Source organism: Phytophthora sojae, assembly GCF_000149755.1.
Source record: "Phytophthora sojae unplaced genomic scaffold PHYSOscaffold_4, whole genome shotgun sequence".
NCBI classification, from domain to species: domain Eukaryota; phylum Oomycota; class Peronosporomycetes; order Peronosporales; family Peronosporaceae; genus Phytophthora; species Phytophthora sojae.
The window spans coordinates 3,643,714-3,655,455 of NW_009258118.1; the positions used below are offsets into that span (position 1 = coordinate 3,643,714).

Genomic DNA, 11,742 nt, shown 5'->3' on the forward strand with positions numbered 1-11,742 from the left:
AACGCGAGCAGCTTCGGCCTCCGCCTCGGCCTGAGCAGCAGCCTCCGCGGCAGCACGAGCAGCTTCAGCTTCAGCCTCAGCCTCGGCCTGGGCAGCAGCCTCCGCCTCCGCAACGGCCTTAGCAGCCTCGGCCTCGGCCACCTCGGTACGCAGCACAGCCACCTCGGACCGGGCTACAGAACCCCGCCAGTGGCTCTGGATCTTCGTCGCCATGGCGCTCTCGGCCTCCGCCTGACGGGCCAGCTCTTCCTGGCGAGCAAGCTCCTCTTGTTCGCGAGCGAGCTCTTCCTGGCGAGCAGCTTCCTCCGCAGCGGCAGCAGCAGCCTCTGCCTCCGCAGCAGCCCTAGCAGCTTCAGCCTCAGCAGCAACGCGAGCAGCTTCGGCCTCCGCCTCGGCCTGAGCAGCAGCCTCCGCGGCAGCACGAGCAGCTTCAGCTTCAGCCTCAGCCTCGGCCTGGGCAGCAGCCTCCGCCTCCGCAACGGCCTTAGCAGCCTCGGCCTCGGCCACCTCGGTACGCAGCACAGCCACCTCGGACCGGGCTACAGAACCCCGCCAGTGGCTCTGGATCTTCGTCGCCATGGCGCTCTCGGCCTCCGCCTGACGGGCCAGCTCCTCCTGACGAGCAAGCTCCTCTTGTTCGCGAGCGAGCTCTTCCTGGCGAGCAGCTTCCTCCGCAGCGGCAGCAGCAGCCTCTGCCTCCGCAGCAGCCCTAGCAGCTTCAGCCTCAGCAGCAACGCGAGCAGCTTCGGCCTCCGCCTCGGCCTGAGCAGCAGCCTCCGCGGCAGCACGAGCAGCTTCAGCTTCAGCCTCAGCCTCGGCCTGGGCAGCAGCCTCCGCCTCCGCAACGGCCTTAGCAGCCTCGGCCTCGGCCACCTCGGTACGCAGCACAGCCACCTCGGACCGGGCTACAGAACCCCGCCAGTGGCTCTGGATCTTCGTCGCCATGGCGCTCTCGGCCTCCGCCTGACGGGCCAGCTCCTCCTGACGAGCAAGCTCCTCTTGTTCGCGAGCGAGCTCTTCCTGGCGAGCAGCTTCCTCCGCAGCGGCAGCAGCAGCCTCTGCCTCCACAGCAGCCCTAGCAGCTTCAGCCTCAGCAGCAACGCGAGCAGCTTCGGCCTCCGCCTCGGCCTGGGCAGCAGCCTCCGCCTCCGCAACGGCCTTAGCAGCCTCGGCCTCGGCCACCTCGGTACGCAGCACAGCCACCTCGGACCGGGCTACAGAACCCCGCCAGTGGCTCTGGATCTTCGTCGCCATGGCGCTCTCGGCCTCCGCCTGACGGGCCAGCTCCTCCTGACGAGCAAGCTCCTCTTGTTCGCGAGCGAGCTCTTCCTGGCGAGCAGCTTCCTCCGCAGCGGCAGCAGCAGCCTCTGCCTCCACAGCAGCCCTAGCAGCTTCAGCCTCAGCAGCAACGCGAGCAGCTTCGGCCTCCGCCTCGGCCTGAGCAGCAGCCTCCGCGGCAGCACGAGCAGCTTCAGCTTCAGCCTCAGCCTCGGCCTGGGCAGCAGCCTCCGCCTCCGCAACGGCCTTAGCAGCCTCGGCCTCGGCCACCTCGGTACGCAGCACAGCCACCTCGGACCGGGCTACAGAACCCCGCCAGTGGCTCTGGATCTTCGTCGCCATGGCGCTCTCGGCCTCCGCCTGACGGGCCAGCTCCTCCTGACGAGCAAGCTCCTCTTGTTCGCGAGCGAGCTCTTCCTGGCGAGCAGCTTCCTCCGCAGCGGCAGCAGCAGCCTCTGCCTCCGCAGCAGCCCTAGCAGCTTCAGCCTCAGCAGCAACGCGAGCAGCTTCGGCCTCCGCCTCGGCCTGAGCAGCAGCCTCCGCGGCAGCACGAGCAGCTTCAGCTTCAGCCTCAGCCTCGGCCTGGGCAGCAGCCTCCGCCTCCGCAACGGCCTTAGCAGCCTCGGCCTCGGCCACCTCGGTACGCAGCACAGCCACCTCGGACCGGGCTACAGAACCCCGCCAGTGGCTCTGGATCTTCGTCGCCATGGCGCTCTCGGCCTCCGCCTGACGGGCCAGCTCCTCCTGACGAGCAAGCTCCTCTTGTTCGCGAGCGAGCTCTTCCTGGCGAGCAGCTTCCTCCGCAGCGGCAGCAGCAGCCTCTGCCTCCGCAGCAGCCCTAGCAGCTTCAGCCTCAGCAGCAACGCGAGCAGCTTCGGCCTCCGCCTCGGCCTGAGCAGCAGCCTCCGCGGCAGCACGAGCAGCTTCAGCTTCAGCCTCAGCCTCGGCCTGGGCAGCAGCCTCCGCCTCCGCAACGGCCTTAGCAGCCTCGGCCTCGGCCACCTCGGTACGCAGCACAGCCACCTCGGACCGGGCTACAGAACCCCGCCAGTGGCTCTGGATCTTCGTCGCCATGGCGCTCTTGGCCTCCGCCTGACGGGCCAGCTCCTCCTGACGAGCAAGCTCCTCTTGTTCGCGAGCGAGCTCTTCCTGGCGAGCAGCTTCCTCCGCAGCGGCAGCAGCAGCCTCTGCCTCCGCAGCAGCCCTAGCAGCTTCAGCCTCAGCAGCAACGCGAGCAGCTTCGGCCTCCGCCTCGGCCTGAGCAGCAGCCTCCGCGGCAGCACGAGCAGCTTCAGCTTCAGCCTCAGCCTCGGCCTGGGCAGCAGCCTCCGCCTCCGCAACGGCCTTAGCAGCCTCGGCCTCGGCCACCTCGGTACGCAGCACAGCCACCTCGGACCGGGCTACAGAACCCCGCCAGTGGCTCTGGATCTTCGTCGCCATGGCGCTCTCGGCCTCCGCCTGACGGGCCAGCTCCTCCTGACGAGCAAGCTCCTCTTGTTCGCGAGCGAGCTCTTCCTGGCGAGCAGCTTCCTCCGCAGCGGCAGCAGCAGCCTCTGCCTCCGCAGCAGCCCTAGCAGCTTCAGCCTCAGCAGCAACGCGAGCAGCTTCGGCCTCCGCCTCGGCCTGAGCAGCAGCCTCCGCGGCAGCACGAGCAGCTTCAGCTTCAGCCTCAGCCTCGGCCTGGGCAGCAGCCTCCGCCTCCGCAACGGCCTTAGCAGCCTCGGCCTCGGCCACCTCGGTACGCAGCACAGCCACCTCGGACCGGGCTACAGAACCCCGCCAGTGGCTCTGGATCTTCGTCGCCATGGCGCTCTCGGCCTCCGCCTGACGGGCCAGCTCCTCCTGACGAGCAAGCTCCTCTTGTTCGCGAGCGAGCTCTTCCTGGCGAGCAGCTTCCTCCGCAGCGGCAGCAGCAGCCTCTGCCTCCACAGCAGCCCTAGCAGCTTCAGCCTCAGCAGCAACGCGAGCAGCTTCGGCCTCCGCCTCGGCCTGGGCAGCAGCCTCCGCCTCCGCAACGGCCTTAGCAGCCTCGGCCTCGGCCACCTCGGTACGCAGCACAGCCACCTCGGACCGGGCTACAGAACCCCGCCAGTGGCTCTGGATCTTCGTCGCCATGGCGCTCTCGGCCTCCGCCTGACGGGCCAGCTCCTCCTGACGAGCAAGCTCCTCTTGTTCGCGAGCGAGCTCTTCCTGGCGAGCAGCTTCCTCCGCAGCGGCAGCAGCAGCCTCTGCCTCCACAGCAGCCCTAGCAGCTTCAGCCTCAGCAGCAACGCGAGCAGCTTCGGCCTCCGCCTCGGCCTGAGCAGCAGCCTCCGCGGCAGCACGAGCAGCTTCAGCTTCAGCCTCAGCCTCGGCCTGGGCAGCAGCCTCCGCCTCCGCAACGGCCTTAGCAGCCTCGGCCTCGGCCACCTCGGTACGCAGCACAGCCACCTCGGACCGGGCTACAGAACCCCGCCAGTGGCTCTGGATCTTCGTCGCCATGGCGCTCTCGGCCTCCGCCTGACGGGCCAGCTCCTCCTGACGAGCAAGCTCCTCTTGTTCGCGAGCGAGCTCTTCCTGGCGAGCAGCTTCCTCCGCAGCGGCAGCAGCAGCCTCTGCCTCCGCAGCAGCCCTAGCAGCTTCAGCCTCAGCAGCAACGCGAGCAGCTTCGGCCTCCGCCTCGGCCTGAGCAGCAGCCTCCGCGGCAGCACGAGCAGCTTCAGCTTCAGCCTCAGCCTCGGCCTGGGCAGCAGCCTCCGCCTCCGCAACGGCCTTAGCAGCCTCGGCCTCGGCCACCTCGGTACGCAGCACAGCCACCTCGGACCGGGCTACAGAACCCCGCCAGTGGCTCTGGATCTTCGTCGCCATGGCGCTCTCGGCCTCCGCCTGACGGGCCAGCTCCTCCTGACGAGCAAGCTCCTCTTGTTCGCGAGCGAGCTCTTCCTGGCGAGCAGCTTCCTCCGCAGCGGCAGCAGCAGCCTCTGCCTCCGCAGCAGCCCTAGCAGCTTCAGCCTCAGCAGCAACGCGAGCAGCTTCGGCCTCCGCCTCGGCCTGAGCAGCAGCCTCCGCGGCAGCACGAGCAGCTTCAGCCTCAGCAGCAACGCGAGCAGCTTCGGCCTCCGCCTCGGCCTGGGCAGCAGCCTCCGCCTCCGCAACGGCCTTAGCAGCCTCGGCCTCGGCCACCTCGGTACGCAGCACAGCCACCTCGGACCGGGCTACAGAACCCCGCCAGTGGCTCTGGATCTTGGTGGCTGCGTCTCGTTGCTGTCGGAGCTGAGCTAACTCGTTGCGTGCCTGTCGGCCTGCCAATATTCGTGCCGCGAAATCTTGGATCTCATGGGCTGCGTCAATCTGCTTCGTGTATTCGGCCTGAGCTTGGCGCCGACGAACCACAGCCTGAAGTAATATCGCTGCTGCCTTCCGGACTGCGATATCAGACTGATAGCGATTCCGTTGGGAACGGCCTCGCACAATCTTTTGGATAACCACCGCGCACGTCTGCTCTCTTTGTAGCTGCTGACGGAGAGCCTCTAATTGCTTCTGTGCCTGCCGTCGCCGGAATTCAGTCTGAATTCGGATGGCAATTCTCTCCGATGCTGCAAGCTTCTCGCTGTAAGCCTCGCGCGCAATCACGCCGCGCACTCCTGACTGGATTTGCGTCGCCATGTCATTTTTCCGCTGGGTTTCCTTACGATCCTGATCCTTACTGCGGAAAGCTCGCGCGCCTTGAGCATAAGCCATACCATTGAACGTTAGAGGTTTCTTGTTCTGCTTGGCCAGTTCAGCTGTGAGAAGCACCAATGCGGCGTCAGTTGGGGTGCTTTACAAACATGTACAGGTGAAGGGAATACAACGGTTCGCACCAGCTTTACGATCCATCTCGGCGAACTTCTGAGCTGCAGATCTGACGTCGATCTTGGCTTCGTCGACAGAGGCCTTGATCTGCTCAATGTCTACTTCTATCGGTGGACAAGAATTCAATGTGAGCTTATGACCTCGAACGCCTGTCAACAAAGTAAACGTACCGTCAATGGATTGCTTCCGGGTCGACTCCATAGACTCGACCGACTCAATCGACATCTTACGGTTAGACTCCCACGACGCCTTGCGTGCGGCATCATCCAACGCCTTCCGCTCGTCGCGCGCTCGGCTTTCGGCTGAGATAGCAAGCAGTAACCATCAGCACATTAGGGCCTCACAAACCAGAATAGTCCATGACAAGATACTCACCGAGCTGCTCTTGGAACCTTGCGAGTGCCTTCAAGGCCTGAGGGCTAGGCTTCTTGATGCGTGAGGCTGGGTCTGTGAACGGGTAGCGCTTGGCTAAATGGCACAACGCACGAACAGTAAGGTAAGCGACAGAATCATCATAGCACTCCAAGCGCACAAGACGAACCATTCGGGGTCCCGGTGCCGCTCTTAGGCACCATGAAGCCGTTCTTCATGACATATTCATGCGAGACGTCGTGCTGGTCGTACTTCAACAGCGCCGCCTTGGCCTTTTCCTCGGCCTCTTTCTCCACCTGCGCGATCTCCTTCGCGTGCACGTACGCGTGGTCGAAGTCGGGCGAGGAGAAGTTGTTCTTGGCGGACGCCTCCTTAGCGCTCTGCTCTTTCTGTCGCTCCAGCTCCTGCAGACGCTTCTTCTCCTCAAGCTGCTCCTCGAAGTAGGTCTTCCCGCCCGCAAAGTTCCGCAGCGCCTTCTGCGCGTCCTGCTCCGACTTCGTGACGTTCTCGCGCTGCTTGTGGAAGTGGTTGTACGAGTGGTCGTACTCCGTGGAGTAGGACGTCGAGGCGTTGAGGGTCTTGGCGTCCTGCTCCTTCTTGCGCTCGAGCTCCTCGAGGCGCCGCTGCTCCTCGCGCTTCTCGGCCTCAAACGTCTTACCGTCACTCGTGAACTGCGCGAGCGACTCCTTGGCCTTCTGCTCCGCCGTGCGGACGTACTCCATCTGCTTCACCGCGTGGTTGTACGCGCGGTCGTGCTCCAAGTCGTACGAAGACTGCTTGGCCATGGCGTCACGCGACTCCTGCGCCGCGCGGCGCTCCTGCTCCTCGCGCAGCTTGCGCTCCTGCACGGCGGCGTCCACGAGGGACTCGGAGCTCTTTGGGGCCGCGGCGTACGAAGGCTTGTCCGCGGGCTTGTCGGCGCCCGGCAGCTTGATGGGCGGGGGCGCCGCCGTGCGGCGCTTCCAGGCCGGCGGCTCCGAGTTCTGCACCGCGCCCTTGTTGAACATGGCGCGCAGGTTGGCCACGCGGCCGCGCGCCTCGGCCAGCGCCTTCCGCTCCTCTGTGGGCGAACAAGATACACATTAGCTTAAGGCAAGGTTGATCACTAGCAGCAGCTGCGGGACGGACGGGGCACGCACCTTCGTTCATAATTGTACTCTTAGTAGCGGGTGAGTGTGAGGGCCGCTCACTACGCGATTGGGGTCCTGCTGGAGAGGCAATCGAGGAGTGAGGCCGCGGTCGGAGGGGAGGAGGAGCAGGAGGGTCCAGCTGACGCGGGTCGCGGCTGGTTTCAGAATCTTGCCGGCGCGTGACGCAGTGGCGCACCTGATGGCTCCTTGGTGTCGGCTTGGACTCGACTCGGCTTGGGCGCGTAGGTCCACGAATGCCTCGCCTTGTACGTGGCGTTCAGAAACAATCTCGACAATGCTCGCCACAATGCGGCAACGGAGCGCGCCGGCTTTCACGCGTCCCACGGTCATCTCTCCCTTGCCACCGTCCTCGTCCTAGACCTGCATGCGATTATATCTGTACCCATACGAGATGTTGAGCCAAGCCGGGTATGAACAGACCTGCTATAGTTAATACTCGAAAAAGAAAGTGCAGTGTGACCTGCGTAGTCGGTCGTGCTAGCGATAAGCAAGTGCTACCGACCGGTGACGCATCGACCCGCGGCGGTGATTTTTTAGTTTGTTGGCGCTTCGCTCGCTATGCTCGCTCCGCTATTGGAGCAGACTGCCTACGCTTCGCTACGGCAGTGGCGGACCCGTTCCGCTCGCCTCGTCGGCTCGCTGCACTACTCTCAATGTTAGGTTAGTACTACAGAGGCCGGGGCGGGTCCTGCGGCCCCGTATGGTGGGGTCGCCTTCGGCGACGGAGCCGCCTTCGCTGCGCTCGGCGGCTACTCGTACTTAGTAGGATCCGTACTTAGTGAATAAGCGTGACGATTTTGTGACGGACGGACAGCGCGTCTTTCTGATTGATTCTTTAGACTAGCCGAGCGCCGCCGCTACGCGGCGGTAGTTATGAGGTTAGTTGCAGTAGAGTGGGCCGCCCACCTCCGCTTCGCTCCGGTGGGCTAATTAGTTCGGCGTGTTTGTGTAAAACTTGTCAAAAATACAAATTCAAATGCAAAAGAACACGTATTATTCAAAGTTATGTGCAGGACGCCCACCTCGCCGTGACTACACCGTCTCGAAAATTTGTCTGTACACGATGTTCGCTGTGTACGCTCCATCATCTTCTTCTAACTCGGGATATTCAATCAACGCCTTGACCTTGGATCGGGCGGTAACCCGGGAGAGCGCGACGTACAGCTGGCCGTGTGAGAAGCAGGGAGACGCGAGGTACAATCCGAGGTTAAACACCGTTTGTCCTTGGGCCTTGTTGATGGTCATCGCGAACGCGGGCTGTACCGGGAACTGCTTACGCCTCAAGCGAAACGGGAAGTCTCGAGCGTTGTCGTCACTGATGAATACAATCCTGGGAATCAACACGTTTTTTCCGCGGCGCTCCCCCGTCATGATCTTCGCGTGGATGACATGAGGTTTTAGCTTCACCACCCGCAGTCGCGTGCCGTTGCATAGGCCTAAGTCCGGGTTCAGATTTCGCATGAGCATGATTGGTGCTCCCACCTTAAGCGTCAGTCGGTGGGGTGGGATACCGTTAATGTTCACAGAATTCAGGACTTCTTGGTCGAAGAAGTTGCTGTCTTGGTCGTCTTGTACTGAGTCAATAGAGAGATAATCTTGGGCGTCACCCTCCAGGCGCGCAGACACCGCATCGTTAATACGTTGAACCATAGCATTAGTCGTCGTCAAGATAGTACGGCTTGCGAAGTAGTAATCGCCGGGTTGTTGATATCCGCATACATGGCATCAACCATCCGAGTTAGGCCAATTGGGATAGCCCCTGGCATGATCTCAGCGTCCTCGTCTGGTTCTTCAGGCGGGTTCTCAACCAACATGTCCCGCGGGATCTTCATATAGTCGCCTCCAAGGGCAGGGTTCACCTCGTGTCTGCCTTCACCAACTTGTAGAAGGAACTCGGAAAAGGCTGCCAGCTCAGTCGCTGTGCTTGCGCTGTGGGCCGACCGCACTCGCATGTTCTCGGTGAGGTGGGCTTGTTCGAAGTGCTGCCATAGGCTGGACGACTTCAGACAGGCGCCGATCGTTTTGGCAGGCGTGCCTCTCACTACCACGGGCAGAATTTGCCGAAAATCACCTGACAGTACGAACGTTTTCCCGCCAAACGGTTCTTGATCGTTGTCCATGATATCTCGTAGACTACGGTCGACAGCTTCAAAGGCATGGCGGTGGGTCATTGGCGCCTCGTCCCAGATGATCAGACTGGCCTCTTGAATTAACTTCCGGAGTTTGGACTGCTTGTAAAGCGAGCAAGGCGAGTATTCATTCAGCTTGAGAGGAATCTTGAACGTAGAGTGCGCGGTGCGCCCACCCACCAGCAGTAAAGCCGCAATCCCGCTAGACGCCACCGCAAGTGCGACCTTTCCCGAAAGGCGGACACTTGCGAGGATATGCTTGAGTAGTGTTGATTTTCCCGTACCACCTGGTCAGTCGATGAAGAACAGCTTTTTGCCAACTTGAGGATATTCCACTGCATCCATAACCTTTTCGTAGATGGCGCGTTGACCTTCGTTCAGGTCACCGCTACGCTCGTGAATTCGGAGTAACACATCCGGCTCGTAGCCTGTCCGTTCCCGGCGGATAAGGTTGTTTTCCAGCAGAGATTCCAGAACCAAAACCCGGTGCTCGCTCAACTGCGGGAGGTCAAAGTCATGCACGGCATACCCGCTTATTTGCAAGTGGTCGTTAAGTCTCTTGAGCGTGTGGAATTGGACAGTATCCGCCTTGGTCTGACCTTCAAGATTCTTGTACTTCTTCTCGATATCACTGGAAAGTTCTTCGTAGAACTGATCCCACAACGCCCGAACGTCTGTAACATGGGAATACACCAGCAACGTTGCGAACAGCTGGCGCAGTTGCTTCGGCATCTTAAACGTTGCGGCCTCCGACATGCATGCGACCCACTCTTGATCGCCGTCCAGAAAGCCGGCGTGCTTCGCCGCCAAATGATACGTGCTGTAAAGGACTCCATTCACAGTGCGGGCATCCTCGAAGGAAGTCGGTCCCCTGTGGTGACATAGTAACACGCGCAGATAGAAGCGCTCCATATCTCTGGGTGAAACGTGGATCAAGCGTCCAATCACCGCCTGGTAGTTAGTTCTACGAACCCACTTTTTCGCCTTGTCATCCCAGGAAAATTGCTTCGGGATATCTTGGTACAACATGGTCTTGGCAATCTGGTTGCTTGGGTCTTCGCTCGCACATAGCTCGAAAAAGCTCGTCCACATTGTACGTTTCCGCCGATCTGCGACCGCTGCTGGGTCCTCGGTGGGTTGGAAAATCACCGCCTGACCATCTTCTAAGTGAACGGTAAGCTTCGTAACGGAGTGTGTCTTGCCTTGGATATCGTACGCCAAAAGCCGCATACATGCCTCTACCGGTGATATGTATCTGGCGTTCAAAAACCGTAGGATCTCGTTCGGCTTCACACGGGGGCTGTTGGGGTCTCGCACGGCTTCAATAGTAATCACAGCTCTGTCGGACCCTTTGTATACGTACTTGTACAGATACTTCACAGCCGTAATTGCCGTACACACCTCCACGTTGATGTGGCAATTGTACTTTTGCGAAAGGTACGGGTTGTACGGAACCACCCACTGGTTCACTGTCTCGTTGTCGTACGTCTTGCCTTTGTACGTTAGAGCCCCCGTTTCACGCCGGCGCCGCCTGTAGACAGGGTACCCGTCTTGGTTTGCTCGAGTCACTTCTACCAACGGCTTCGGATACCCCTTACTGCACTTCCCGTCCGTCATGCTTGGGCTCGTAGGGTTCGCAGCTCCGCACGGACCATGCATCATGCAACTCATGATCGTTTCGTACAGAGCAGGATTAACGTCCTTGTCGGGCACCTCCGCAGACACCAACTTGTCAATAATCTCGCGAGTCCGAGGCTTGTCTCCATCCTCCAGAATCGTGAGAATGTGGGCGTGTGGAAGGCCGCGCTTCTGGAACTCCACTACGTACATTCGTGCCTGTAGGCGGCCGATTATACCTTCGTCCAAATCCGCTAAAAGGGTTTTGAGCTTTTGTTGCCAGACCCGGGCAACAATATCCGGGCGGTCTTGAGCAGTTTGACCCTCAGGGAGTTTTTCCAGGATCTCTTCCCACTTGGTATTGCACGTCTTGGTAAGGAACACGTCAGATTTCCCGTACTCGCGAACTATAGCCATTGAGTCTTGGTACGCCTTGTACATGTAGCGCGGGCCACCGACATGCGAGTCTGGGAGGATAACCCGTTTACCGATTTGGCCCAGAAAGTGTTCATCTTGGTCGCTGCGTCTCCGGTCTGGGTGTACCAACTCGCCGGTATCCCGATTGAATTCAGACACAATAGCTTCTCCTTCACCTAGCGTCACAGCCGTCTCATTGAGCAACGCGTCTTGAACGCCGTGATACTGGTCCGCACGGATCTCCTTCTGATGCATAGCCACCCATCGCAACTGCTCTTGTTCACACTTAGCTCGCTGGTCGACCACCCACTGCTGGAAGAGCCGACCTCCTTGGAATAGAGCCGATTGATCGCAATCCTTCTGGAACAGTCGATAAGCGGTATGCTCGCGCAGCGCCATCTTCGTTTTCTTCCTGTTCTTTGCTCCGTCCGCGTACGTGTTTGTGTACGTCCATCCGAGGTCGCCGTATGGAAACAGCAGGGGATATTGAAGTGGATCATACTTCTCGTCGGTCTCGAATAGGCGCAACAGTTGCTGGTCTTTAGCGTAGTGAACCAGGTCGCGAGACTTGGGAATGTTACCATCCGTAACGACAACGGCGCCGACTTCCGAAACCGTTGGCAAGTTGTGCGTCCCTGGATGGGAAGGCTTGGCCTGCAGCTTGTACTTAATGTCCATGATGGGGATACCTTTGGCCAAATCCTCCCGCAACTTCTCTCCAAACTTTAGGAATTGCTGCGCGAACGGATTGCACCGCTCCATCATATCCTCGATGTCCTTCAAGGCGACGTTGTCCAGATCGGCGTAAATGCTTTTGCGTCGCTTGGCGCGCTCTTGCATCACGGGATCCACGATGTAGATCTGAGCGAACTTTGGTTCCGTCCTCTCACCCGTTGCGCGGTCCACGTAAGGCAGCATAGATCCCAAGTAATGCCCCATTGCGC

At 60.7% G+C, this 11,742-nt stretch overlaps 1 protein-coding gene across 1 annotated transcript; it reads right to left on the minus strand.

Annotated features, from left to right (window-relative positions):
• Positions 1 to 4,758: 4,758 nt before the first annotated feature.
• Positions 4,759 to 6,491, minus strand: PHYSODRAFT_457786 (hypothetical protein; the record flags this gene model as incomplete). Its single annotated transcript, XM_009528468.1, has 5 exons — positions 4,759 to 5,042; positions 5,121 to 5,216; positions 5,283 to 5,414; positions 5,488 to 5,580; positions 5,654 to 6,491. Coding segments are annotated over 5 exons (1,443 nt in total), but the record flags the coding sequence as incomplete, so codon positions are not given.
• Positions 6,492 to 11,742: the final 5,251 nt, after the last annotated feature.